The sequence below is a fragment of the Dichotomopilus funicola genome (assembly GCF_033296635.1).
Source record: "Dichotomopilus funicola strain CBS 141.50 unplaced genomic scaffold C8A04scaffold_44, whole genome shotgun sequence".
Taxonomy (NCBI): domain Eukaryota; kingdom Fungi; phylum Ascomycota; class Sordariomycetes; order Sordariales; family Chaetomiaceae; genus Dichotomopilus; species Dichotomopilus funicola.
This window is the reverse complement of record NW_026944065.1, coordinates 252,309-276,373: the sequence shown is the minus strand read 5'-3', so window position 1 is coordinate 276,373 and position 24,065 is coordinate 252,309. Positions and strand designations below refer to the sequence as shown.

Sequence of the window (24,065 nt, the reverse complement as noted above, 5' to 3'; positions counted from 1 at the left end):
GTGCCAAGGAATGTTCGACCCGCTTATATGTTCGGCTCGCTTATAAGGTACGTTAGGAGGTATAGGTAGAATTGATTTGGGTTTGGGTTAGATTGGACACCTTTATGGGGTTGGGTGTTGATTCGGCTAATGAGATGATTAATTACTCAGATCGTTACTCCGTGTAGGGCTCTACACATTATCCTTACAACGATGGGCGTCAATTGTAATTCGGTGACACTAATGATGAGTAGTTCCCTGCCGAGGCTAAACCCATATAATAATTACAGCCCGAACCTTGCCCATATTTCTAGATCATGATCTCGAGACCCAACCCATATGAATCCAAACCCATATGGGTACCCACATGGGTTCTGGGTTGCATTTGGGTCCTACCTACGCGGGTATCCATGGGTAATTTCTGCATCTAGACTCACTGCTATTGCTATGAAGCCTTCACAACGCAAACCGCAGATGTGGACTTGGAAGCTGAACTTTCACCCTGGTTCATTACAGGTCAAGTGATTAACTATGCACATTGCCTTTCATAAATCGACCTGCGATATCAGACTGTGCCATGTTTCATTCATCCCGACATAACTAAAACATCTTGCCAGTAACCTGGACACAAAACCGACAGGACACCCCGGTTTCAAAACCACATGTGGATGTCTCCTTCCATTATCTCGAACCCGGCCCCCTTGCTCCCCAGTCTGTCTTCACCTCCGCGGAAAAGATCCAAATTTCTGTGCGCGACGACATCATCAGCAACAGCCAGCTTCATGATAAAGTACACAACAATACAACTTTTCACTCACACTCGCAATGCACACTGCTGCAGCAGAGAATCTCACGGTGGCCACGGCGGCACTCATGGATGAGAACAGGGTTGTAGAAAGTGCATTTCTTGCCGTTGTTGGCGTAAGCCTGGGAGAGTTAATTAATCAGTCTTACAATCTTCGGGGCTTAGTGAAGGGAAGGAAGATAAAGAAGTTGACCGTCAGAAGGGTAGGGTCAACACCGAGGGGTTGGGTCTTACAACGCAGGTTGCTTGAACGCCGATGGCAGCCATGGCGGCGATGAGAAGGGCGGAAAAGCGCATGGTGATGGTTGATCTGTGGGCTTTTGGTCGGGGCGATAGGCGAGGAACTTGGGGCGATGGTCGAAGTTTGCGCTACTGTTGTGCAAAACTGCAATGCGATGAGATTTGGAGGATGTGGTGAACTTTATCTCCATTTTGACCGCCATTCTGTCCCCCTTTTGAGAAACCACACCGCCGAAACCTTTGGAAAAGTTATCGAGAAACAGAAAACGTCAAAAGATGGGTTTGATGTGGATTCATCCAAGCGGTGGGAAGTTCATTCCGAGTCGTGAGACCGAAACTTCACGGTTGATGATGAGAGTCAGGGTCTTCGGGGACAAGTTTTGAGATACCCGGCGGGTGTTTAAGATTTCCATGTTGTTTATGGCTCAAAAATAGGCGTCGGTGTAGGGTTCAAGGCGGGGACCGGGGTTGAAATATGGGACATTCTGTCTCAAATTTAAGCAAGGAACAGCCTGAACGTTAGTTGAATCGGTGGCTTTGCCAAAACTCTCCCGACGAAACATGTTCAAAAAAGGGAATGAAGACACTTGGTTTCTGCCCGACGTCATGTTTTGAAACAGCTGAATTTGGAACGGGCTTTTTAGTGTCCTTGCCCACGGTTGGTTTCTATCCGCTGAAGACGGTGTGAGATTCCGTTGAGACAAAGAGAGTCGATCTGCGTTCTTCCTGATGTTGATATCCAATTATCGACACAGGATTGGCACAGATTTCCAGCCTGCTGAAGGCCGCGGACTATTATGATTACTATGTACGGAATCATGACCTATATTGATATGGTATGGCTGTTCACAATTTACCTCACATATTTATGTGATCTAAACTCCCATGAAGTACAATAATTTGCGTCTGATTAACACTCCGCGGATCGTACGAGATCCTGTGGCCCTTGTGAATAGATTCGGCGTCCTTGACTCGATGCCCACAACTTGGCGTGGTAGTATTTTTCAAACTCGGGGGCAACATTCAAAAGTTATCTCCTCATGGATAATAGCGTGGCCGGCTGAAATACAGGCGCTGGTCAACTGCAAGGCAGAAGTGTTGGTCGGGGCTTGTGTTTCCTCGTGCGTAAGTCCGTCGCTCTTCCGGATGATGCCCACCTTCCTAATCGGGCAAGTCCCGTGTAAGTCGCGTGCTGTCCATACCACGGCCTCGACAGGAAAAAAGAAGTGGGCGGATTGCCGATGGAGTATATATGTTCTTGAATAAAGCTAGCTACGGACCTCTCGCGGCTCACACCGTTTGAAACACATCATCTCTCACCCTTGAAGCGGGCAAACTGAGGCAGCGGAGTACCTCAGAAAGGAAAAGTGACAGGTCTTGGCACTTGGCTGGTAGGGCGTTGAATGGCAGGTAATGTGGGTCTAAGCTGTCGTCGCGCCTTTTCTCCTCATCCCAATCCGTTTTTCAACTCGTCAACTCGTGGTCGCACGACCAAGGACGGGGACACAACGGTTTTGTTTTCGGGGGCTTTTATGTCATAACCTTATCGCCCGCATACTCCGATTACATTATCTCCTCCGGCAGATCCGGCCGAATTCGCCAATATCCCGTTTCAGTGTTTCACACTCTCAAGATGGCATCAACAGCTAGCCCGTCCTTTTCAACGGGTCACGAGCCCAATGCTCGACACACCCGCCAAAAGTTCTCCCGTCACGCCAAATGGTCCACTCGCATCCTCAATCAATGGTTTTTCTCCCACCCGGACCACCCTTACCCCACGGAGGAGGAAAAAAGCGACCTCGCGACCCGCACAGGTCTCACCGTCCGGCAAATCTCCTTCTGGTTCATCAACGCCCGCCGGCGCAAAGCCACCCACCTACAACCCCCAGCTCCTACCACTACGGTCTCCGCCTCTCTCCCAAACCCTACCACACCTTTGCCTTCGGCAACCACCCCAGCAACCGACACTCAGACCTACACATGGGACGCCATGACACCCCTAGACCGCTGGCGGCACACACCCCCCGAGCAAGAACCCGCATCGCTAGTAGACATCACCATAGCAGCCGAAAACGCGACCTACCCGAGCTCCTCTTACCTCGTCGACCGCCAAGCCATGTTTGATGCGCTACTCGGAGGGAGAGCCGAGGAAGAAGAGGCCAACTCGTGTTTTGGCTCAACCTCCTGGGAAGCCGGGTCCATCCTCTCCGGTTCGGGGACGGGGGCACCCAGGTCCGGTTCATCAGGAAGTGTGTCACAGCTATCATCACTAAGCTCATCCGGGTCAGCAGCGACTTCCGGGGATACGTCTCATTTCCCAGGGGGGTGGACTCTACGTCGACAGCATGGACGTCGACGGCGCGCACGGGGGAGAAAAGCCCCGTCCCAGAAAAACAACAACAACCCAACAACAACCCGCCCCTACCAATGCACCTTCTGCCCCGAAACCTTCAAAACCCGCTACGACTGGACCCGACACGAATCAACCCTCCACCTCCCCCTCGAAAAATGGACCTGTCTCGCCACAGGACCAATATATCACCCCAACTCCGATCACCGCAAGCCTAACAGCACCGCCAAGTCCCTCTGCGCCCTCTGCCACACCCCCTCCCCAACCGCAACCCACCTCGCCACGCACAACACTGCCGAATGTCTCTCCAAACCCCCCTCGGCACGCACCTTCTTCCGCAAAGACCACCTCCGCCAACACCTCCGCGCATGCCACGGCGTGACAGAGTTAGACGCCGGCCCAAGAACAGGCCAGGGCTCAGCAGCGACTACAGCGGCAGATATGGCCCGGATCCTAAAAGAGTGGAAGTCAGTAATGAAGAGAGTGAAATCGCGATGTGGGTTCTGCGGGGAGGAGTTTCTAGATTGGGCACGGCGGTGTGAGCATGTGGCGGAACATTTCCGACGAGAAGGCAGACAGATGGGGGAGTGGAAAGGGGGGTTGGGACTAGAGGGTGAGGTATTGGCCCTGGTGGAGAACGCAGAGTTTGTGATAGATGATGAGAAGAACGGGATCGGCGGAGAGATTGGTGTTCATGAGGGCATTCATGAGGATAAGGGGATAGACCCTGGAGGTTCTTCTTTACCAGGTTGTCAGGTCGACGGGACAAATATTCACACTGCCCAGGCTGGAGATGCTTCGCTAGAGCCGTTCTCAACGACGTTACAGTACCTCGACAGCTACGACCCGGCGCTCACCGAACAGCCTTTCTTTGGTGAGGACACATATACATACTCGTCCATACCATGGCCATGGCAAACTCCGGAGTACATGGCTGGACTGCGGACGGGGGTTGACCAAACGACACCGATGGATGCGATGGAGAACCTTGACTTTGACTTGGTATTTACTCATTAACACCGGGATGCTTGCTTGGACTAGAAACAAAATGCAAAACTCCTGAAAATGCCCAATGAAAGCTAAAAAGTCCTCGCCTGCTCTGTTCCGGCTCAAATTTTGAAACCTCCGGCGATAACTCAACTTCCGAGTTAATCTCCCGCCTCATGTTGAGCGTTTCCCCGACCGCTCATCTTCCGACTTAACTCTTCCGCCCCATGTTGAGACCCTCAGGGACAATCCAATCTCCGAGCCAGCTCCCAGTCCAGTTAACTTCGTCACGCCCACGCTTCTTGATTGCCCGTTACTGGTTCGCGACAACGAACCGTGCCGTGGCAATTCGCATGCGCTTCCCGCCGCAGACCACCGGGATTATGAGCATAGAGAAGACAGCCATAATCCCGGCGAAGCCACCGAATGGAACGAGGTAGCCGGCTTTCTCGATCCACTGGGCGGCTACAAGGGTCCATGCGAACGGGATGGCACCGCGAAAGACGCAAATCATGACGAAGCAATCGCTGGCTAACTGGTCGTACGCGTCGATGAGCTGCGGCGTGTTAGTTGGAGAACCGAACCAACAACGGGAAAAAGAAAAGCATCAAAGAAAGAAACTCACGTAACCGAACCAAATCGACGGAACCTGCGCCAACGCGAACGAAACCATCCCAAAGGCCACTTCCAACCCAACCCACCCCAGCGCATTCTCCCCCGGAGACTGCGCGCACGCCCCAAACACCAACAACCCACAGGTAGCAACTACCAGTGCAGGCACCACCACCCCAACCCGAGCCTCGGGCTCAGCAAACCCGCTCTCCTGGCTCCTCGCCCGCCACTTCACCATCCAGTCCGCCACCAGCCCCGTCCACAGCCCACCCAGCACAATCCCCGCCAGCGCTCCGACGAACAGCAGGCCGGCGTGTTCGCCCCAGCGATAAGGCGGGCGGGAAAGCACTTGTGGGCCGACCGTGGAGATGACTGCTACGCTGCCCACCAGACCACCATATTGGAGCATGATGATCCAAGTGGCGGGCAGACGCAGGGCGGACCAGGGCTTGCAAAAGTGATGGAAGACGTGGCCGCGGTAGGGGGACAGCCGGAGAGAGCGGAGGAACGAGAAGGGGGGGTACGCGGATGGTGCCGCCGTTGATGCGATTCCCCCTGGCCCCGGTCCCGGTGCTGGCGACTCTACCAGCGGTAGAGGAGGGACCGGGGGCGGAGGGGGCGATGGGGGATTCGGCGCGCGTCGGGGGTTCATGAGCCACTGCGAGGCCCGGATGGTGGGTGACCGGGACCTCGCCAGGGGGGGTTGGTATTGGCGGTAGGGACCAGGCCGGGAAAAGTTGTGGTTCCAGCCACCGGGAAAAGGTCGATGAAGGCCGCTCCTGGCCCTGGCCCCCGAGATGCCGTTGTTGGGGCCTTTATGGTAGTATTCGGGTCCGGCGGCGATCATTTCGTAGTCGGTGGCGAACTGTCTGCGGTTGCCGTTGTTATTCCGACTGCTGCTTCCTTCGCCGTTGTCGTTACCGTTCCCGTCACTATTTCTGTGAGGGTGAGCGCGAGGAATTCCGCGGTTTTCAATCAAAATACCATTCCTCCTTGGACTCCTAGTCGCATTCCCGCGGCCAATCTCCTCCACACTTTCATCGCTATCCACATCACTGCCCGCAACTACCCTAGTCGATGCCCGCCTAAGTTCCTCGTCCTCCTCAAAGTCCTCCTCCTCGTTCTGCCCCTGCTCCTCCCCGTCATCCGTCGCTTCCTCATACCACGTCTGCATCTCTTCAGGCAACAACGACCCATTGGTCATCCGACGGGTAAACCGGGAATGTGCGATCGACGGCAACGTCATCAGACTCTGTCTAGGTGCGGACGACCATACCCGCACGCCGCTGTGCCGATGTCCACTGTTGCGACCGCCGCTGCTCAAGTGTCCATTTTGATTGCGCTGCAGTCCGCTACTGCTGCGCGCCCCACCATTCCGGCGGTCGCGCCTGCTGCTGCCTCTACCTTCGGGAGCAGCCACGATAGCATCATCCTGCGTCACAACACGGACACCTTCCCGGGCAGTCTGCGTCGTGCCTTCCCCGTTAGTAGTAGTGTTGGCCCCTACACGATGGCCATTGCTACTGCTGCCGCTGGTTCCCCCCCCAACACCGTGCACAGGGCCAAAGTACCGTGACACCCGGACTCTCGGCAACTGCAGCTCGATGGGCAGCATGAACTGGCTCCGGTCGAACATGGTCTCAGGGACGAGGAACATGACGGCTAGAGAGGCAATGCCGGATATGGCCATGCCGACGTAGAACTGTCGTGTCCAGCCGAGCTCGGCGGCGATGTACCCGCCTGTGATACCGCCGACGACGGAACCGGTGGCTAGGGAGGCGCTGTAGAATGCCTGGTTGTTTGTCAGCACTGGTGTTATGAGAATCTCATGGGCATGATACATACCATCCACCCACCGCGCTCATGCACAAAAAACAAATCGCCCACAATCGCCGGCGTGACCGTCTCCGAAGCCGAACTGCCCAGCCCCTGGAAGATCCGAATCAACAGCGTCGCCATGTACCCAGTTTGAAACACCCCAAACGTAGTCGCCGCGCTCAACAGAGTAGTCGACAAAATAAGAATCAACCGCCGTCCATAGATATTAGCCAGCGGTACCCAGATAATATTCCCCAACCCCAGCACCAACACATTAAACTATTCCCCGTTAGTTAGCACTTCCCCCTTTTCCCCATCACAAACAACCCACCAAAAGAAAAGAAAGACAGAAAACTCACAGCAACAAACCGCATCAACTCCTCCTCCCTCCTCCGATCCCCAGGGAACGCATGGTTCCACAACGGCAGCGCCGGCGCAATCGACGCCGAGATGTAGTTGCACACAAACGCATACCACGCCACGCTGATCATGCATGCTGCCTTGCGCCAGGTCGGCCAGTTCAGCGGGTCGGCTGGGTCGGGTGTTGGCGTTGGGACTTTGACGACTTGCTCTTCGAAGTGGCTGTTGTTACCGTTGCTGGTGTTACCGTTTCCGTTGTTGTTGGTGTTGTGGTTGCCTCGGATTGGTTTGTGTTCTGGGGGTGGGTTAGTTGGTTAGTGTGGGGGAAAGGGGGTGAAGGAGTAAAGGGGATGTACCGATGAGGACGACAGTGCCTGGGGGGGTGGCACTTTTGACGGCCTTCCGAGAGAGGGCGAAAGCAAAGCGCCAGCCGGGCATTTTGAAGGAGTACTATTAGGTTGAAGTAGAGGGGAGTGGGATAAGATTAAAGGGGTATTGAAGTGGAAGGGCTTGCAGTGTTAACGAATGTAAAAAATAATGAAAGTGACGTTGAGGGCTAACCCTCAGAGCGTTAGACAACAGGCCATGCGATACCAACTTTCCACTTCTGAGGATATGATTGATATGACAGAGAAAGGAAATCTGGGGGAGCTGAGGTGGGAGAAGGGAGGGGGATTTATAGGTTTCGACAAAGAGGTAAAAGTGGTCATGGCGAAGGCTCAGACGCGTCAAAAAGAGGATTTTGATAAGGGAAGGTATTGCTCGGATAGACGTCACAACACTCGCGTACAGATTCATCAATGCTTGATATTGTGGGGGTTATTCAGTTTCTTTGATAGTCGTATATGAGCCACTACGGCTACGAGACGGCGGTAATGCTGTCAAAGCTACTGCGGGAATATCCATTTGTGGCCAGTGGCCTCCCCATTGAATGTCCGTTACAGTAGATTACTGTACATATCGCTATTACGGACTGTTAAAAAATCCCGCGGAAATACGACTGGTACGCTCATATATTATAGAACGCTCAGATATGATAGAACGTAGACCCTTATGTCAACGGCCCGCTCAGCGCAACCCGCATGACGGACGCTTTGACATGTCCCGCAGCGCTATGAACTATGGGATGAGGTACGTCCGCTCGTCGGGCCGGTTCCCGTCAAGTTCAGATCGAAATACGTGAATAACTAGCGTCAAACAGGATATTCGGGGTTCATTACCGGCGTCACTTTCCTTGAACGATTGTGAAGTATAGGTATGTTGTATGTGAGAGGAGTCTAATTATGTCCAAGAAAAAACAGAAACAAATGCAAACCACGCGCAATGCTCATCCTCCACACCGGGTATCCAACCAACACAAACCAACACATCCAAGACATTCCACCTCCACGCCCATTCGCCCCGAGCCATGTATGATCTAAGCCAGTCCCGTGCCCAAAGCAAAACAAAGTGCCCTCCCCACAACCAACCCAACCCCTTTTCATCCCATTATTATTACGCCTTATCCCCTCTAATCCCCCGAGTACCTAGGTAGGTAAATTCCTTACGCAGCAGCACCACCCATCTTCAGTGTCTCCGGACTGAGCCTCTTGAAGTTGCTAAACAAGCTCACCACAAACGCCACACCGACCGCGCCCAGCGCAATCGCAAACGCCACCTTGATACCCGCCATGTAGGCCACCAGGATGCCAGGGACGACCTCGGCGGGGAAGACCTGGCGGATTTGCGTGGCACCCGTGCCGAGGACAACCAAGGGGTTGACACCGGGGGCCGAGGTGGGCAGGCGCAGGACCATGGTGTTGACGAAGGAGGATTGCGCGGCTGAGACCATGAAGGCGCCGCCGACGGTTTGGAAGACTACAGGGTTGGACGTTAGTATGAAGGAGGACAGATGGGTGTGGAGATAGGGTAAGTGACTTACAGAGGATGATAGCAGTGACAGAAGAGATATCGTCCGGCTTGGCCGTGGCCTGGGCAACGATAATTGGCACCTGGAACGCCAGGCCCCAGGCAAACCCGCCGAGGATCTGGTACCCAATCCACTTGCCAGTATCAGTGCCGATATCCAGAGTGTACAACAGCCCAGAGGCCACCGTCGCGATGGCTGCACTGCCGACTGCGACGGGCGCGGCAATGCCCGTGGCCGAGATCCCAACGCCAGCCACAATGGTCGCGACCGTGACCGAGAGAATCAGGGGCAGGTTGCGCACGCCAGAATCCGTCGGGCTCGAGTTGTCGATGCTCTGGAAGTAGATGGGCAGGTAGTAGATGACGATGAAGTACGCGCCGGCAAAAAGGAAGATGAAGATCGAGTTGACCCAGATGTCGCGTTGACGGAACAGGCGCGGGACGATCATGGACCGCTCGCCGTTGTACACCTCCCAGAACCCGAACACGATGAAGATCACCACGAACCCGACCAGCAGCCCAATCACCGTCTTGTCGTTCCACGGCAGCGTCTGACCACCATACTGCAGAGCCAGGATGTAAGAGATGACACCGCCCATCACCAGCGCCGTGCCGACCAAGTCCATCTGCAGGAGCTTCTCGCGCAGCGTCGCGTCAACAGGCTTGGCGCCCTTGGGCGCAGTGAAGAAGAACAGGATGATGAACGCCGAGATACCGCCGATGGGCAGGTTGATGTAGAAGCACCAACGCCAGGTGACGTGGTCCGCGAAAGCACCGCCGATGAGGGGACCGATGACGGCCGCGATACCGTAAGCGGTACCGACGATACCGGTGAACACCGGGCGCTTCTTCGGCGGAGCGGTGAAGGCAATGATGGTGTAGGCGCCGGAGCCGATACCCGCAGCACCAACACCAGCGATAGCGCGACCCACAATGAGGGCGGTCGAGTTGGGCGCGACACCGCAGATCAAGCTGCCAACTTCGAAGATGAAGATGGAGATGAGGAAGGAGATCTTGAGAGGGAAGTACTTGAACACTTTGCCCCACGTCGACTGGAACCCGCCGACGGTCATGAAGAAAGCCGAGCCGTACCAGGCGACGTCTTCGAGGCCCTTGAACTCGTCGGTAATACGGGGAATGGCCGTGGCCACGATGGTCTGGTGTTGTCAGTACCATGTCAACTTGGTGTAAAGGGGGAGGCCAGGGTTAGGGTTGGCGAGGACATACCATATCAAGCGACACCAAGAAGATACTCAACACCAGCGCCACAATGATAAACGTGAACGCCAAGCCGGTCGGGTATTCGATTTCCTCTCCCTCGTCCCCGCTTTCTTTGACAGCACCAGCCTCAACATCCTTCGCCGAGGCCGCCTTCTCACTAGTCTCCACAACCTTCTCCTTCGTGGCCGTAGTCTCGTCGTCCCCCGTCGGTGACGCGGCACGCGTCGACTCGCCGCTGAGGTATTCCCCGTCGTGCGCCGGCTTGGGTGGGCTCAGCGTGGGGACGCCGGTGCCCACCGCGGTTGTCTTCGTCGGAGTCGTAGCAGCGGCCGCGACGGTAGGGTTCTCGGCAGTGGTCGGCCGCTCGCCAGCGTCGGTGGCCAGCGTCGTTTCGGACGACCGGGCGGCCGGGGCGGCCGCCACGGGTGTGGTGGGCGATGGCATGCTGGTTGTCAAAAACAATCGAGTGCTGGGGCTATGTACCGGTAATGATGCAAATGTATAGTGTAAACGCGAAAAGGGGGTTCAGCGTGGGGTGAATGGAAATGGTCAAGCACCCGTGGACTGGACGGTAATGACACACGCAAGTCGTCAATGGTAGGTGACGCAGGAAGCAGCAAAACCCGCAAAGCAAGAGCTCAGATAGAGGGGGTGGAGGGGTTTGGATGGAGAGAGATATAAGACATGCAAGCCAGGACAGAGCACAGGGTGTTGCGCACCGGGCTGGCTTATATACATGCATGCATCGCCCGAGCGCACGACAGATCTCGGATCTGAGCAACCGAGTGACTGATGGACGGACGGACTGACTAACCGACCGGGCACCGCGTAGGGCGTCAAATGCCGTTTGCTGAACGAGCAGCGGAGGCAGGGGAGCCACGCCGCGTGGGATCATTCGGGATGAGAACCTTGTGAGATGGGAGTACCCAGCTACCCACTCCCGTCTCTCTCACGCCCACATGTTTCTTGCAGCAATGCCACACGGAGATTAGAGCCGGCTGTGAATGCATCCTCCGACCGTTACTGGTAGCAGGTACGGCATCGATACGTTAAACTTTCGCTTTCCTTTTCCCTTTTCCCGTTTAGCGTGCGACGTTATGCTGAGGTGAGACAAGGAAAGCCTAACAGCGTATTCCCTCTGGTATTTTTTCCTCCTTGCCCCCATCGCGCATGCTCCACATACCCCGGTCGAAAGAGTGAGAATTGGGATTTCTCAGCCCTGTGCTGCTGACTGGATCTTGGACTTGGGACGGACGAACACAAGCTCATACGGATACTGCTCGGCGACTTATGCTGTGGGTGGATTTTGGGAATTACCAATTCGCAAAGGAAAAGAAGAAAAGGGAAGAGAATCCCCTCAGATGGTGCCATACGTACTAGCGACAAAATGAACCGCCCCGGTGTCTAGACTGGATGACAAAAACGAAAGGAAAGGGAAGAAGGGAAGGGGTCGTTAGTCTCCGAGAGGGTTCGGGAAACGGAGCGAAAAATCCAGGATCTATTTCCCTGGATCGTCCCATCTGATTGCGAGATGGGGCTCTGTGGCTCGTCGGCGATAAGAAATTGATGGCGCGTTCAATTGGGCAGAGATGGGGTTGTTGCCTGACATGGTGCAATATGTGGAATCGCGCCCGGGGCGTCGATCTCTCCGACGCGATGTTCTTTTCTGTTCTCCTTTGCCTTCTTCCTGTCGGACTTTGGGCTTCGTCTCGGACGACGGAGACTCGAGGTTTCGAAATGCAGAGACGAAAAACCGACGAGAAGGATGCATGGACGAATTGGCACGACTGATGATTGGTTGCTTTCGGTCCCAAGAGTTCCAGAAACAGTCAGCATCAGGAAATTGCAGGGGTCATGCGAGGTGTGCTCGGATACATTTGAGATTTGCATTCGTCCGAGGGTTGGGATTGTGAGATGAGATGATTCATGTGGAAGGGGCGAATGGTGAGAGCCAACGGGAGACGCCCGTTCAGTGGTGCTTCTTGTTTTCCATTCTTTGTCTCACGTTGTCGTCAGAGTGATTCACTTGGCATGTTGTTACGGGACTACACTACAGAAACTCCTCGTTGTGGAGTTTAGACGACGCTCTGATAATTGAGCGCTTGAGATATGCCCACAGTAATGTCAGCTGACTTGAAGCCGTTCTCCAAACATCAACAAAACCAAGAGGAGATGTTGCATCATTTTTTGGGGCGTCTTCAACTTGTCCAGACCTGCACGGCGTTTGCCGGAGACTTTTGAGCCTTATGTCCGTTGCGTTCACCCATGCTGAATAACGTTAACAAGAATTAAACTTCAACGGGCGGATCCTGCCTTGGCAAAGTTTTTTTTGGGGTGCCACTTCTGCCTTGTTGCTCGTTTGGGGCTGGTGCGGCTGCACCCGTTCGGAGTGCCCAGTGTGGGTGATACAAGATAGACTCGCCAAGTGCCAGATCCGCGAACTTTCGCTCGTGGTGCCCCCTCCGAGTTAGTGCGTGTTCGGTGCCGCAATCGTCCCAGCAGACTGGACACCCCTGAATAAGAGTCCGTCGCATGCGGCCAGGAAGGGTTTTTGATTGGACGGCGAGACGAGACGGGGATGTTTTGTCAGATGGGAGGAAAAGGAAGCCCCGGGAAGGGTGCGTGGTTGTCAGAACTCCGGAGTTAGGACATGTGATGGTCCCGATTTGGGAATGCAGAGGGTGGTCTATCATAGGACACGCGTCCTGCGTATCGGAGAGGTCTGAGGAGACTTGAAGCCGCGAAGCAAAATATATTAACTTCAAAATGCTTTGTTTAACGTTGTCGTCGTCGCCCATGTAAGATCACATTGTGCAGTGTTTTGATGGCAATAACAACCCTAACCCGACATAATATTCTAACAACTTACATAGTACTGAAAACCATAATCTAATTAGCTGTGGCAGGTAATAGGGCATAGCAACAACCTGATATTGACCAAGCAATCCCTACAGTAATCGTGTAGAGTCCAGTCCCCGCTGGCCTTCTCCGGTCATGATGGATTATCCGAGCCTCCGAGATATTCCTATCTGCTCTCAGTTAATTCAGTCAATTACACAGTTGTGCCTCCGTTCACAACACCAGGGTAGTTTATGTGGTGAACGCTTGTCATACACAACAAGTAATTACAATAAGCTACTAGACATGATGCGGAATCATAGTTGCCAGTTGGCCAAATGTGGTAGTCAGCGCCGAGAACAACCCGTCGTGGTGATGAGTTGATAAGCTTACATTAGAAAAAGGTTAAGTTTCCCCTCTCCAAAATATCGCACCATTTCCAGGTTCTCATGTATCCCAACTTAGATGAATGGTGTGTGGAATCCATTTGTTTTACCTAACACGTCTAGCGTCACTCATGTCTTCCATCTCGTTGATTATCCATCCTATTGTCCATTGAAGTCATGATGATTACATATTTCCGTCATGATCTTTCTCTTGGCTTTTGAGTACATGACCACGTTGTGTTTTAGTTAATCTCAATATCACACCCACAAATACCAAAGTAGACAAGCTCACAAAAAAACCTTCACCGCATCATGGGAATTTTTGCAGAATCATATGAGGCCGATGGATGAAACCTCGCGCTGACAGCGAAGTGTAGTTTCTTTTCCTTGGGAGATAAAGAAAAGAAAATAGACCCGGCAGTAGCATATCAGCTCCTCCAGTGCGTAAGATCGCGTATGGAGCCGCTCATGAGATATTCACAACAATAACATGTCAAGATCAGGGAGGATGGATTCCTCTTTCTATTTTGTTTTGTTTTACTCTTATCCGTGTCCCACGCTATTAAACCCAAATCTAGACAGCAGGATGACAGGTAGGACACACCTCAGAGGAAGACTTCAAGGTTAATTTCCAACGTGCTCACCGGGTACCTGTCAAATGAACTTGTCAGCATACCAATACACGACGGATGTGTTTAGAGAAAGAGAGAAATGATATTCCAAACGCGGAGCACACTGCTTACCTCAGATCAAACTTGTCGAGCACCGTCGGGTGCAACACACCCAGTTCGCCAATCCGCTGCAGCTTCCCGCCAAGCCGCACCCAGATGGCCGCGGCGCGCCCGTTGAAGAAAGTAGGCTCATCAATCTCCTTGATGAAGTACCCGTCCTTCTCGCTCGGGTTCTCCGAGACCTTGAAGTCGATGCTCTTTCCCTCGAGTCCTTCCTCATGCGTGACAAAGGCGACCCGTAGCATCGTCATGACGCGGTCCAATAGGCCATGTACGATCTCGAAACCGCTCGTCTTGCCGTAGTATGCCGCTGCCCAACGACGCTCGTTCCGCGCCCGGCGCTCGACCGACTCATCCTTGAAGACGACGTCCGAGGACTCGAAGATCTGGAGTGGCAGGCGTAGCGCCTTGTTCTCGCTGAGGGTCTTGAGCAACCCGGGGAGGAGTGATGTCCGCGCGATTTGGTACTCGACTGTCTTTGGGTTTGCCAAGCGGACTGCCGTTTTCCCGTCATCCTTGCGGTTGAGCCATTCAAAGTTCTCTTCGTGTGAGCAGAGGATGAGGGGCATGACTTCGGCCCAGCCAGCCATGGCGGATTCGTGGCGCACAATATCGCTGAGTTTGTTGATCATCAGCGGCTTACCGACTGTTACGGACCTGTTTGGGGAAGACCGGGGCAGGTCGTTGAAGCCGTAGCCAATGGCGACATCTTCCATCTAAAAATTATTAGCGAGTGCCAAAGAACACAGCAAAGGAGGCGATTGCACTCACCACATCGCAAGGGTGTAGCACATCCGCTCTTGTTGGCGGAACAAACACCTTAACCTTCTTCGGGTCTGTTGACGGCTCCGTGGTATACGCCATCTTGGTCAGAAGCTTGCCTATCGACTCAACCGATTCCGTGAGGCCACAAAGCTGGTTCAGGTAGTCGACCTCCACTTCCATCATCCGGGTCGTCAAGCTCGGCGTTAGGCGAGAAACGTTGTTGTGTTCAGAAATAATCTTGACTGGCTCGATCACGAAGGGCTCGGCACAGTACTTGGAGAACATTGTCACCATAATGTTGCAGACAATATCGAGCTTCGTCTGATCCGTCGCCGTCATCTCGATGAAGACATTCTGCGTCCCAAGCGAGATCTTGGTTCGTTCGCTGTTAATGATAGGCGGCAACGAGCACACATTCCGGTCGGCGTCGAGAATCACGGGGTATACCGGCTTGTCGCGGATAATGTGGAGGTATTTGCCCAGATGCCTGTCCGCCTCGTAGAACTCCATCAATTCCGTGCCGTTGATCTCCGTGGTCTGGTTCAGGGGGACAAAGTTGATGTCTTTTGGTGGCAACCCCTCAAAGGTGAACGGGCCCTTCATGGTATCGAGGTCGTGCGTACCAATGCTGCCGGCCAGGAGGAGCGTTAGCACACATGTGGTTTCCGATCAACACAACAACATCAAATCGGGAACCACACTCACGCGACCAGGGTACGCTGTCTCGCCAGGTTTTGATGCAGCTTGTCCTGAAGGCTGATGAAGGAGTCGTAGGACGCTTGCGTGAACTTGATGTTCCGAAGAATAGCAGCAGCCGCGTACGGGCGGACCTGCGCCGTGCTGTCCGAGATGGTGAGGGTCTGCAGCTTGTCCTCCGGGATATCAGCGAGCCTCCAATTTGGTGTTGGCTGCTTGCCCCTAAAAATGTTCAGGTGTAGCGCAATGCCTATGATCCACATTGTCTTAGCACACGCAGTCTTTCCTTGAAAATCCCACCAGTCCCCAAAATAACCTACCCTCGAAGCACAGCATGTCGTATCGGTTGGCGGGGATCTCGATGGCCAGCTCGGGGACCTGATCCTTGGGGCGTGACGGGTCATTTTCGGTATCCCCGTCAAGTTCAATGCCGAAATCGAAGCATAGTTTTTGGAAGCTGTCCTCGGTGAACCTAGAGTAATAGGACGCGTTAGACACGGCCGTGGCATCTTGATATGTATGGAACATGCGTCAGGGTCATGGCGGGGTAATTGATCTTACTGTTCACCTAGCTCCTCGAAAAGAGCGTACTTGTCGACGTTGATGGTCGGCATTTTGGCAATGAACCTTGCTCGACAGTGGGGAGGGGTATTCAAGCCCTTTGAGGGGAATTGGGTCTACAAGTGCTTGAGAAACTTGTCAACACCAAACCATTGCCCACCGTTCGGTTGGTGAACTTTTGCCATGGCTCGGCCCTGAACCCTGGTCAATCTGCCGCGAAAAGAGTGACTCAAACTGCGGGGCACACTTTCTGCCGCGCAGACCGCCCCGGCCCGTCAACTTCGCATGGAGGGGTGATAGATTACCTAAGCAGCCAGCACCAGAATATCCACCAGCCCAGCAACTGCATGTTGCGGACGTGCACAGACCATCCAGCCCCAAGTATAAATTAATCTCCTGCCGACCACCTTCTTGCTCCTTTCTTTTCCTTTTCTCTTCTTCATACTTACCTTGATTGGGTGCACCTGGATCATGAAGCAGGAGTACCAGGACGATAGACCTGCATTGCACATCGCGGAGTCCGTCACTCTGAATTGTCCTTCGGGGCCGTTCCGGTCGGAATTTTTGCTATCAACCCAAACAACTTTTCTTTTCGCTGTGATCGCTGCTATTGTCGCGACATGGAGAAGGAATTTTGTGGGAGAACAAGTGAATATTGAGTGTGGGCTTTCTCCAATACTAATTGCTCTCCATGTAACTCGTATTTTACTCGCTTCACCATCACATTCGTCGTTGACGCGTTTCTTGACGCGTCGGTTCTGGTAGGTATTCATAGCGCGACTGCCAACTCGTCCAACCCCAGGAATGCACCAAATCCCTGAAATATAATTTCAAGACGTTTAGCCACCACTTTGCAAAATTGTTCCTGTCGTAAACATCCCTCGTCACAATCGCCCGCTGAACAAGATCTGTAAACAGTTTCACCCCAAAAAATAAATAGTTTGTATGCATTCGAAACATCAAAACATCAGCAACAACAAGAATGCTAGGGTATGGTATCTATCCAGAAATCCCGTTTCAAAAAGTCTATGAGCGAGCCCCAATCGTGTATACCTGAGCGTAACCAACCCATCTTCCTCCACCGTCCATCTCTTTCTTTCTCTCTCCGTCCTAGAAAAAAAAACATCCAGCATCCATAAAGATGAGGCACAGGCAACTATTTTCTATCCAGCCGGGCCAATCCAGGCAAGAGACGAAAACAATGGGTCATGACTTAGGTATCGCGAAGAAGAAAAATGCATCAGGTATCATCATAGCCGAAAAAAGGGAAAGGAATGAGGAGAAAAAAAAGAAAAGAAAAAAGGCGGATCCAGCCAAAGGGGGAAGAATCCAAGATCCAGGAATATGATGCAAAATCCTCGCTTCCACATCCCCTCCAAGCAAGCCCAGCATGCGTGCATTCCCTCCCAAAGTCATCCATCATCACCACCGCCATAAATCATCCATCCATCAACCCCTCAATCCCGCTCCAACCTCCTGCGCCATGAAAGCCCGCGCCAACTCATCCCCCCCACGCTCCGCCGCCTCCATCCAATGGATAGCGAGACACATCAGCGCAGGATCACTCTTCACATCCTCCTTTCCTCCACCCCCACCCCCATCGACACCACTACCGCCTCCAATCCCAGAACCGCCAACTCCTCCAGATCCCAACCCACCATTGTCACTTTGCATATGTTGGTGATACCTCGACCCACCGCTACTGCCATACTTCTCCATGACGGCTGGCTTGAACACCTCCCGGGGCTTAGACAAAGGCAACGACGTCCGCGGCGCCAACTCGGGATAAGTCATTGAAAAGAGGGCCAGCTCGCGCTGGGCTGTGGGATCTCCTTCCCTCGCGGTGAGGGCCCACATCGTGGCGGCGTCCGCAAGGGCATGTCTGGACAACGGCAACGGCGAGGGAGGGGATGGAGGCGGTGGTGAGAGCGGTGGGATAGACCCAGGCGGGTGTTCAGTGGTGGGCGTGTTAACGGTAGAGTCAGACGCGGTGCTGCCCGGTCCGTTGTTGTTCGCGATACTCGCTGCGGCGGCCATGGCTGCTGCTGTACGGGACTGTGCCTCGTTCTTGACAATCTCATCGGCAACTTCGATCATAGTACGGCAGACTTCCTGCTTGAGGCTCAAAGCGGCAATGCCGGCGTCCCAGAATGCTTTGCCCTTCTCCGTCTTGTCGAGCACGGTCGGGGGACAAAACGCCGAGATGAATTGCAGGTCGCGGAAAAGCGTCTTCGGGCGCAGGGCCGGGTCACGGAAGAGAGCCTGAAGAATGTTGGCGACTGCGTCGCTGTTGGCAGGCAAAACAGAAGCGATGGAGCGAGTCTCGGCATTGCCACTGCCACCTGGAGTCCGGCCGGTCTGAGCGCCGGTACCAAAGTTGGGTGCTTGCATCAGTGTTTGGGAGCGGCGTTCCTTGACATTGTCGATGGTCTCTTCCAGGGGCTGGGGACGACTTGTGCCGCCAGTGCCATGCTCGTCCGTCGCAGAGGATGCCGAGCCCATATCAGATCGTGCCCAAGCTAGGCGGGCACGCCGAGAACCCGAGCTGAGTGAGGCCGCGATGAGATGTTCCAGTTCGCAGAGCGCGTTGAGTTTGACTTGTGGGTTCGGATGAACGCAGAACATTTTGAGGAGCCTCTGGTAGGCCTTGGTGAAAGGGAAGTCGGGCAAGGACTCTCTCCGGGATTCCTGATTGTGCCTCCGGGCCGAGATGGTGTCATTAGTCCCCGAGCTCTCGTTGCCGTGGATGCTGCCGCCGTAGACACTGCCGCGTTGGCTCCCGCGTTGGCTCCCACGCTGACTACCGCCAGCCCCTTCTGGGCCGAGACTCTGGGTGTCGGAAAGCGCCTTGTCGCTCAATCCATCTTGATGGACTAGAGTTGCGCGAACATCGCCAAAGCTGCGGTTCTGCTCGAGGAATCGCTGCTTCAAACCGGACTTGGCAGACCTGCGCTTATCCTTGGCTTGCGCTTTACGCGCACGCCGCTGGATTGCCTCTCGGCGGTCGATGCACTCCTGGCCCAGGCCTTCGAACCACGCGTCCGTTTCTGATCCGCGGGCAAAAACAAGGTTCCCTAGGTCGGAGAGGAGGAGGCTGGTCAGGGTCTGCCGCAGCTCGGCAAGGAAGCGGGTTTTCTCATCGGATTGGCGCTGCTGGTACACCGTTTCGTTGGATGAGACAGAGGTGCCGGGCCGGCTGGTGGATGAATGGGCTTGAGCTGGGGGCTGCTGTTGGTGCGGCGGGAAGAAGGTGCTTGATAGGTTCGTCAGGCTGGTAGTCGGGGAATGCGCTCGGGACGTGGCGCTGGGAGAGGTGGCCCGGTGTTGGAAGGGTGACCAGAAGGTTGCGTTGGGGTCAATCTGGTGGACCGGAGACGAAGCGCCAAAGTATTCGGACCCGTCCAGGACTTCGGACATAGCTGTGCTGGCGCGAGAGTAGCTGAAGCGGCTCGACTCAAAAGACATTGTGCTCATGTTGTTGCCGGAGAGGGATCTCAAATCCCGGCTGTTAATGGAAGCCGGACGGCTGACCGACACGTACCGGCGGTCAGGGTCGCTGATGACACTGATTGAATCGTCCCACACGGACTGGTTGTCCTGGTCTCTCCCGCGTGTGGTCTTGCTTGTCGTTTCGAAAGCCCGTCGGTCTCGGGCAAAGAGCTCACTGGACCACAACACCGGCCCGTCCTGGATGCTGTCACCGACGAGTTTGCTGACGCAGTTGTCCAGCTCACAGCAGAAGCGATGGATGCGTTCCTCGCCCTGGCAAAAGTTCTCCACCCCTGACTGCTGGAGCCAGCGGCCCGTCTTCTCGGCTTGTTCGTCACGGAGCTTGTTGGGGCCGCCTTGATCCTCCGGTGCTGCCAAGAGTTCCAGGATCTGGGATTCGGTCCGGAAGAGGTAGTTGGAGGCAGGCCCACGTTGCATGTGGTTTTTGACGCGCTGGAATGACGCCCATCTCCGAGGCGTTCCCATGGTTTTAAGTGCTGCCGCGACGTTGCGCGAGTCTTCATATGCGGCCGAGTTTCGCACATCCGTGACATACCACATCTTGTCGCGTAGCGACCGCAGCCGGCGCATCATGCTCTCAATTTGGCTTTCGGCCCGCTCCTGGCTTTGCTTGAGCCAGACCAACCACGCGTCATATTCTTCGATGGCGGCTGCTGAGCGGCGGATGGAATCCTTAGGGCCACGTGAAAAGATGTTGAGAAGTGCGGAAAACCCCTCGCGACGCAGTGACTCCGAGCTCAGGGCATTGAGCTGCTGGAGGGTCCTCCAGTAAAGGTGCGCGTTAACAAAATCTGACTGCGCGCGGGACTGTGAGCAGGCTGCGGACAACATAGTGATAAGCGGCGATGAGTTGTCCGCGGCCTGGTCGGTCTCTTTTCCTTTCAGGCTTTTCGGGGGGCTTTCAGCCATACTGCTCGCGATGCTAGCCGCCCGTTGGCGGTAGGGGTTCCGGCTTCCCATGGTGGTAATGATCCGGTTCTTGTTCCGGTATTTCTTCAGAGTAGAGGCTCGGTTGCTGAATGTTTGCTGCTGGGCACCATCGTTTTCCAGGCTCTGGGGGATCTCATAGTCCTGCACTAACTTCAGAATAGAATCCCGCAGCTGGTGGTAATCCTTGCTCAGCTCGGGGCGTCCCTCGTCAGTGTCCTCGCCCTCTGTGTCACTAGTGTCCGAAGAGTTCTCTTCCCCGACTTCCTCGTCCGGATCAAAAGTCATGTGGGTAGAGAGCCTGTTCCCGTCGGGCGAGATGAACAACACAGACCATCGCTCGGCGCACGGGTGGCATGACCCGTGCACAACTTCCTGGCCCAAAACCTGTGTCATCTCATGAATGGCCAACCGGAGATGGTACCCGTCCTCCTCGTAGTTGTTGGGTTTCGGCGGCTCCGGTGCGGATGGGGAATGCCGGTGTGGGCTTTCCTCATCCAAAAGGGGTTCCCGAGATGTTGTGGCGTCGCTGAACGAAGACTCGGCACTGGTACTCAAGACGGACATGGTGTCAAAGGTGCTCGGCGCAGTCCGGATAGACATGGGCTGTGAAATGGCAGAGAATCCGGAAACGGAGGGCGCACCGGAACGGAATCCGCTGGAGTGGGCAGATCGGGGTCTGCGTTCGGGAAAAAGGGCGTTGACCAGCGTGGCAAGGTCGGCGGGGCTGATGACCAAATAGGGCCGGACCTCAGCTGTTTCCCGGAGCGAGGTAATGGACCGCACGGGGAGGAGCCTGGGCTTTTTTCGAAACTTGGATGGGTCCTTGAAGCGGCTGTAAATGCTCTCGATATGGCCCTTGATCTTAGTCGGCGTGGACACGGGGGTCATGCTCTGCAGCATATCCACGACGTATTTCTGCGCGTGCATGGCGACGGTCTTGAGGATCTTTTGCCGTCCGTACTCGGTGATATGGTACTCGGCCATCATGCCGTATGCCTCCGGGTGGATAACAACGCCGAGCAGCCAAACGGTGAACATGTATTTCGCGATGAGCCAACGTCGGGTCGTCTCGGCGACTCTCTTGTCGAGGCGCTTGAGGAGCTCATTTCCCAGCTCCAGCAGGCCTTCTGGGATACCGGTGGCATCCTCGTCGTCGATGACCTCGAACAATTCCTCCACGGCTTTGGTGTAGAACTCCTCGGCAGCAATCTGGTCCTTGGACGACCAATCCGACATGTTGAAGCGGGTTCCGTGCTGGTCCTCGGCACGGTCCAGGAGGAACGCTCCGTCTTCCAAGATCTTCATGAGGTACCACTCCATGTTGGACTTACCAGCCCAGTCACGCATCGAGACCCAGACATTGAGGACCGAAATGACGGTTTGCTCGCTGCCGGTCGACGGAGTAGAGATGAGGCGTGCGCAGGCGTTGGCCCACGCCACGGTCCGGCGCTTGTCCTCGGCGCTGTCAGGGCCCGCAGAGTTAGCAAAGCAGGTGTAGATCAGGGCCGAAATGGGATCATGGCGTTGGAAGGATAGCAGCCGCTCGATCGCGCTGCGCTCCTTGGTTGCTCCGCTCCCGGCATTGCTGCTAGACCCAGGGAGCACAGAACTCCCCGATACACTGCGGCCGGACGACCGACCACCGTGGTAAGGGAGCACGGACTCAATCGCCTCGAGGTTCTGATGAAAGCTCGTGAGAGCTGTGAGTTCCGAGTTCTTGAGCGATGCAATGCGGGTAGCCAAATAATCAGGGTTTGTCCTGATCTGGTTGAGGAACCTTAAAATCGTCTCTCGGGAAGACGGGGAAACGTCATTCAAAAAGGGGGTCACGGCGTCCGGAGATGGGGTTGCCCCGTTCAGGGATCCAGTCGGGGTGTCCAAACTTTCGGACGAAGTCAGCCCGGTGCTCTGGTTCAGCTCCATGTCCAGCTCCAGCACGGCATAACGTCGTGTCTCGTCGCAACTCCTCCGAACATCGATGACGGCGTTGTACAAGGCACCAAAAGTCTTCTTGTTGTCGCCGCGGAAGCCGTCCACTAGGTTGCGATGGGCCATCTCACCGCATCTCATTAACCGGGCAGACAGGGCAGTGGATACCAAATTCCGCTGGAGGCGGATCCTTGTGTTTGCGCGCTTGCGCTCCTGGTACTTTGAGAGTCGCACAAGATGCGCCAGCTCACCCAGGCTCGTGCCCTCGGCCTCCGGGCCGAGATTGGGGTTTGTGTACAGTGACACATCGGTCAGCAGTGGCCGCAAAAATCTCATGTTGCCATGCTTGTCATCCGCCAGGGACGAAGGAAACCCGTTACCCTCGAGGCTGTCGGATGAATCGTTCGGTGCCGGCGCGGCCGGGGGGGCGCTCGGTTGGTCAATAATGGGCTTGCTGCGGGCGGAGACCGAGCTTGGAATGTGGAGGACGGATGGTCGCCGGGACAGGTCATCGTTGTTGCGGCGGCTAGTACCGTTCATCGATTCTTTGGCGGAGCGAGTCGGACTCCGGGAGCGGAGCCGACGTGGGCGGGAGATCTCGACATGGTTGTTGTCGGAAGGGGACGGGGTCGGCGATCGCGAGGCCGGGGCCGAGCGGGCTGTGATTGGAACGGAACAAGTCAGCATTGCGACTACCCTATGGAAGGCTGGCCTCTGGCGATGAGTGATCGTCCCAACATACGCGGCGACGGTTGAATGGCGACTGGCGACGAGAGGGAACGCTGCATGGATATCATAATGGGCCCATGAGGGGAGTCGAGGTGGCGACTGAGGTCGCCCATATGCTACCAGACGGATGGTATAGGTAGTGATAGGAGGTTCGGTGCTACGGGAGCAGATCGGACGGTGATGGTGTTATGTACTTTGTCGTCGTCTAATGTTGGTTGTTTGTTGGTACGGAGCGTTGGGATGGACGGACAGTGCGCGCTTGAGAATTGGAACTGCGATGGGGAAAAAGTTTGGTTTTGGCTTCGGCCGGCTTGCGACCCAAGAGCTAGGTTCAGGCGTCCCGCGGTGACATTGTATCGTCGGAAAAAGGAGCAGCGAGAGTCTTCAGGGTCGTCTAATATCTGACCAAGGTACCAGATGACGTTGCAGGCTGCCTCTTGAGCGGGAGACACGAAAAAAATACAGATTTGCGTCAGCAAAGGAGAAAGAAGAGAGGGAGAGAGAAACTTGTTTTCCCACAGCTTCGTCTGAATGCAAGAAGGTGCAAGGAAGTGCGAACGCGAGTGCAAGCACAGCAGGAGCTTCCTGCCTTGCTCCGTGTTGATGTCCACCATTTGAACCTCGAAGCGTGGGGTAAGGGACAGCCAGCCGCCCGCCCAGGCCAAGCGGACGCTAAGCCTGATAGGGACGCTCTTGGTGGCCGAATTGGC

At 54.9% G+C, this 24,065-nt stretch overlaps 6 protein-coding genes across 6 annotated transcripts; 1 reads left to right on the top strand and 5 right to left on the bottom strand.

Moving 5' to 3' along the window:
- Positions 1–797: 797 nt before the first annotated feature.
- C8A04DRAFT_29962 (uncharacterized protein) lies at positions 798–1,081 on the bottom strand (the record flags this gene model as incomplete). Its single annotated transcript, XM_062781202.1, has 2 exons — positions 798–906; positions 1,019–1,081. Coding segments are annotated over 2 exons (172 nt in total), but the record flags the coding sequence as incomplete, so codon positions are not given.
- A 1,576-nt stretch (positions 1,082–2,657) lies between these two features.
- C8A04DRAFT_13176 (homeobox and c2h2 transcription) lies at positions 2,658–4,391 on the top strand (the record flags this gene model as incomplete). Its single annotated transcript, XM_062777611.1, has 3 exons — positions 2,658–2,927; positions 3,183–3,752; positions 3,789–4,391. The coding sequence occupies 3 exons, from the start codon at positions 2,658–2,660 to the stop codon at positions 4,389–4,391; spliced, it is 1,443 nt and encodes a 480-aa protein (XP_062635882.1).
- Positions 4,392–4,674: 283 nt separating this feature from the next.
- On the bottom strand, positions 4,675–7,589 carry C8A04DRAFT_13190 (major facilitator superfamily domain-containing protein; the record flags this gene model as incomplete). Its single annotated transcript, XM_062777616.1, has 7 exons — positions 4,675–4,917; positions 4,987–5,528; positions 6,030–6,292; positions 6,551–6,765; positions 6,819–7,070; positions 7,151–7,428; positions 7,508–7,589. The coding sequence occupies 7 exons, from the start codon at positions 7,587–7,589 to the stop codon at positions 4,675–4,677; spliced, it is 1,875 nt and encodes a 624-aa protein (XP_062635881.1).
- Positions 7,590–8,694: 1,105 nt separating this feature from the next.
- C8A04DRAFT_13225 (major facilitator superfamily domain-containing protein) lies at positions 8,695–10,724 on the bottom strand (the record flags this gene model as incomplete). The annotated part of the gene is made up of 3 exons (XM_062777629.1): positions 8,695–9,008; positions 9,073–10,216; positions 10,287–10,724. The coding sequence occupies 3 exons, from the start codon at positions 10,722–10,724 to the stop codon at positions 8,695–8,697; spliced, it is 1,896 nt and encodes a 631-aa protein (XP_062635880.1).
- Positions 10,725–14,109: 3,385 nt separating this feature from the next.
- On the bottom strand, positions 14,110–16,310 carry C8A04DRAFT_29958 (uncharacterized protein; the record flags this gene model as incomplete). Its single annotated transcript, XM_062781201.1, has 6 exons — positions 14,110–14,155; positions 14,248–14,951; positions 15,007–15,628; positions 15,706–15,946; positions 16,017–16,168; positions 16,258–16,310. 6 exons carry the CDS (start codon positions 16,308–16,310, stop codon positions 14,110–14,112), a joined length of 1,818 nt encoding a protein of 605 aa, XP_062635879.1.
- Positions 16,311–17,706: 1,396 nt separating this feature from the next.
- Positions 17,707–23,423, bottom strand: C8A04DRAFT_29957 (uncharacterized protein; the record flags this gene model as incomplete). Its single annotated transcript, XM_062781200.1, has 2 exons — positions 17,707–23,285; positions 23,369–23,423. 2 exons carry the CDS (start codon positions 23,421–23,423, stop codon positions 17,707–17,709), a joined length of 5,634 nt encoding a protein of 1,877 aa, XP_062635878.1.
- Positions 23,424–24,065: the final 642 nt, after the last annotated feature.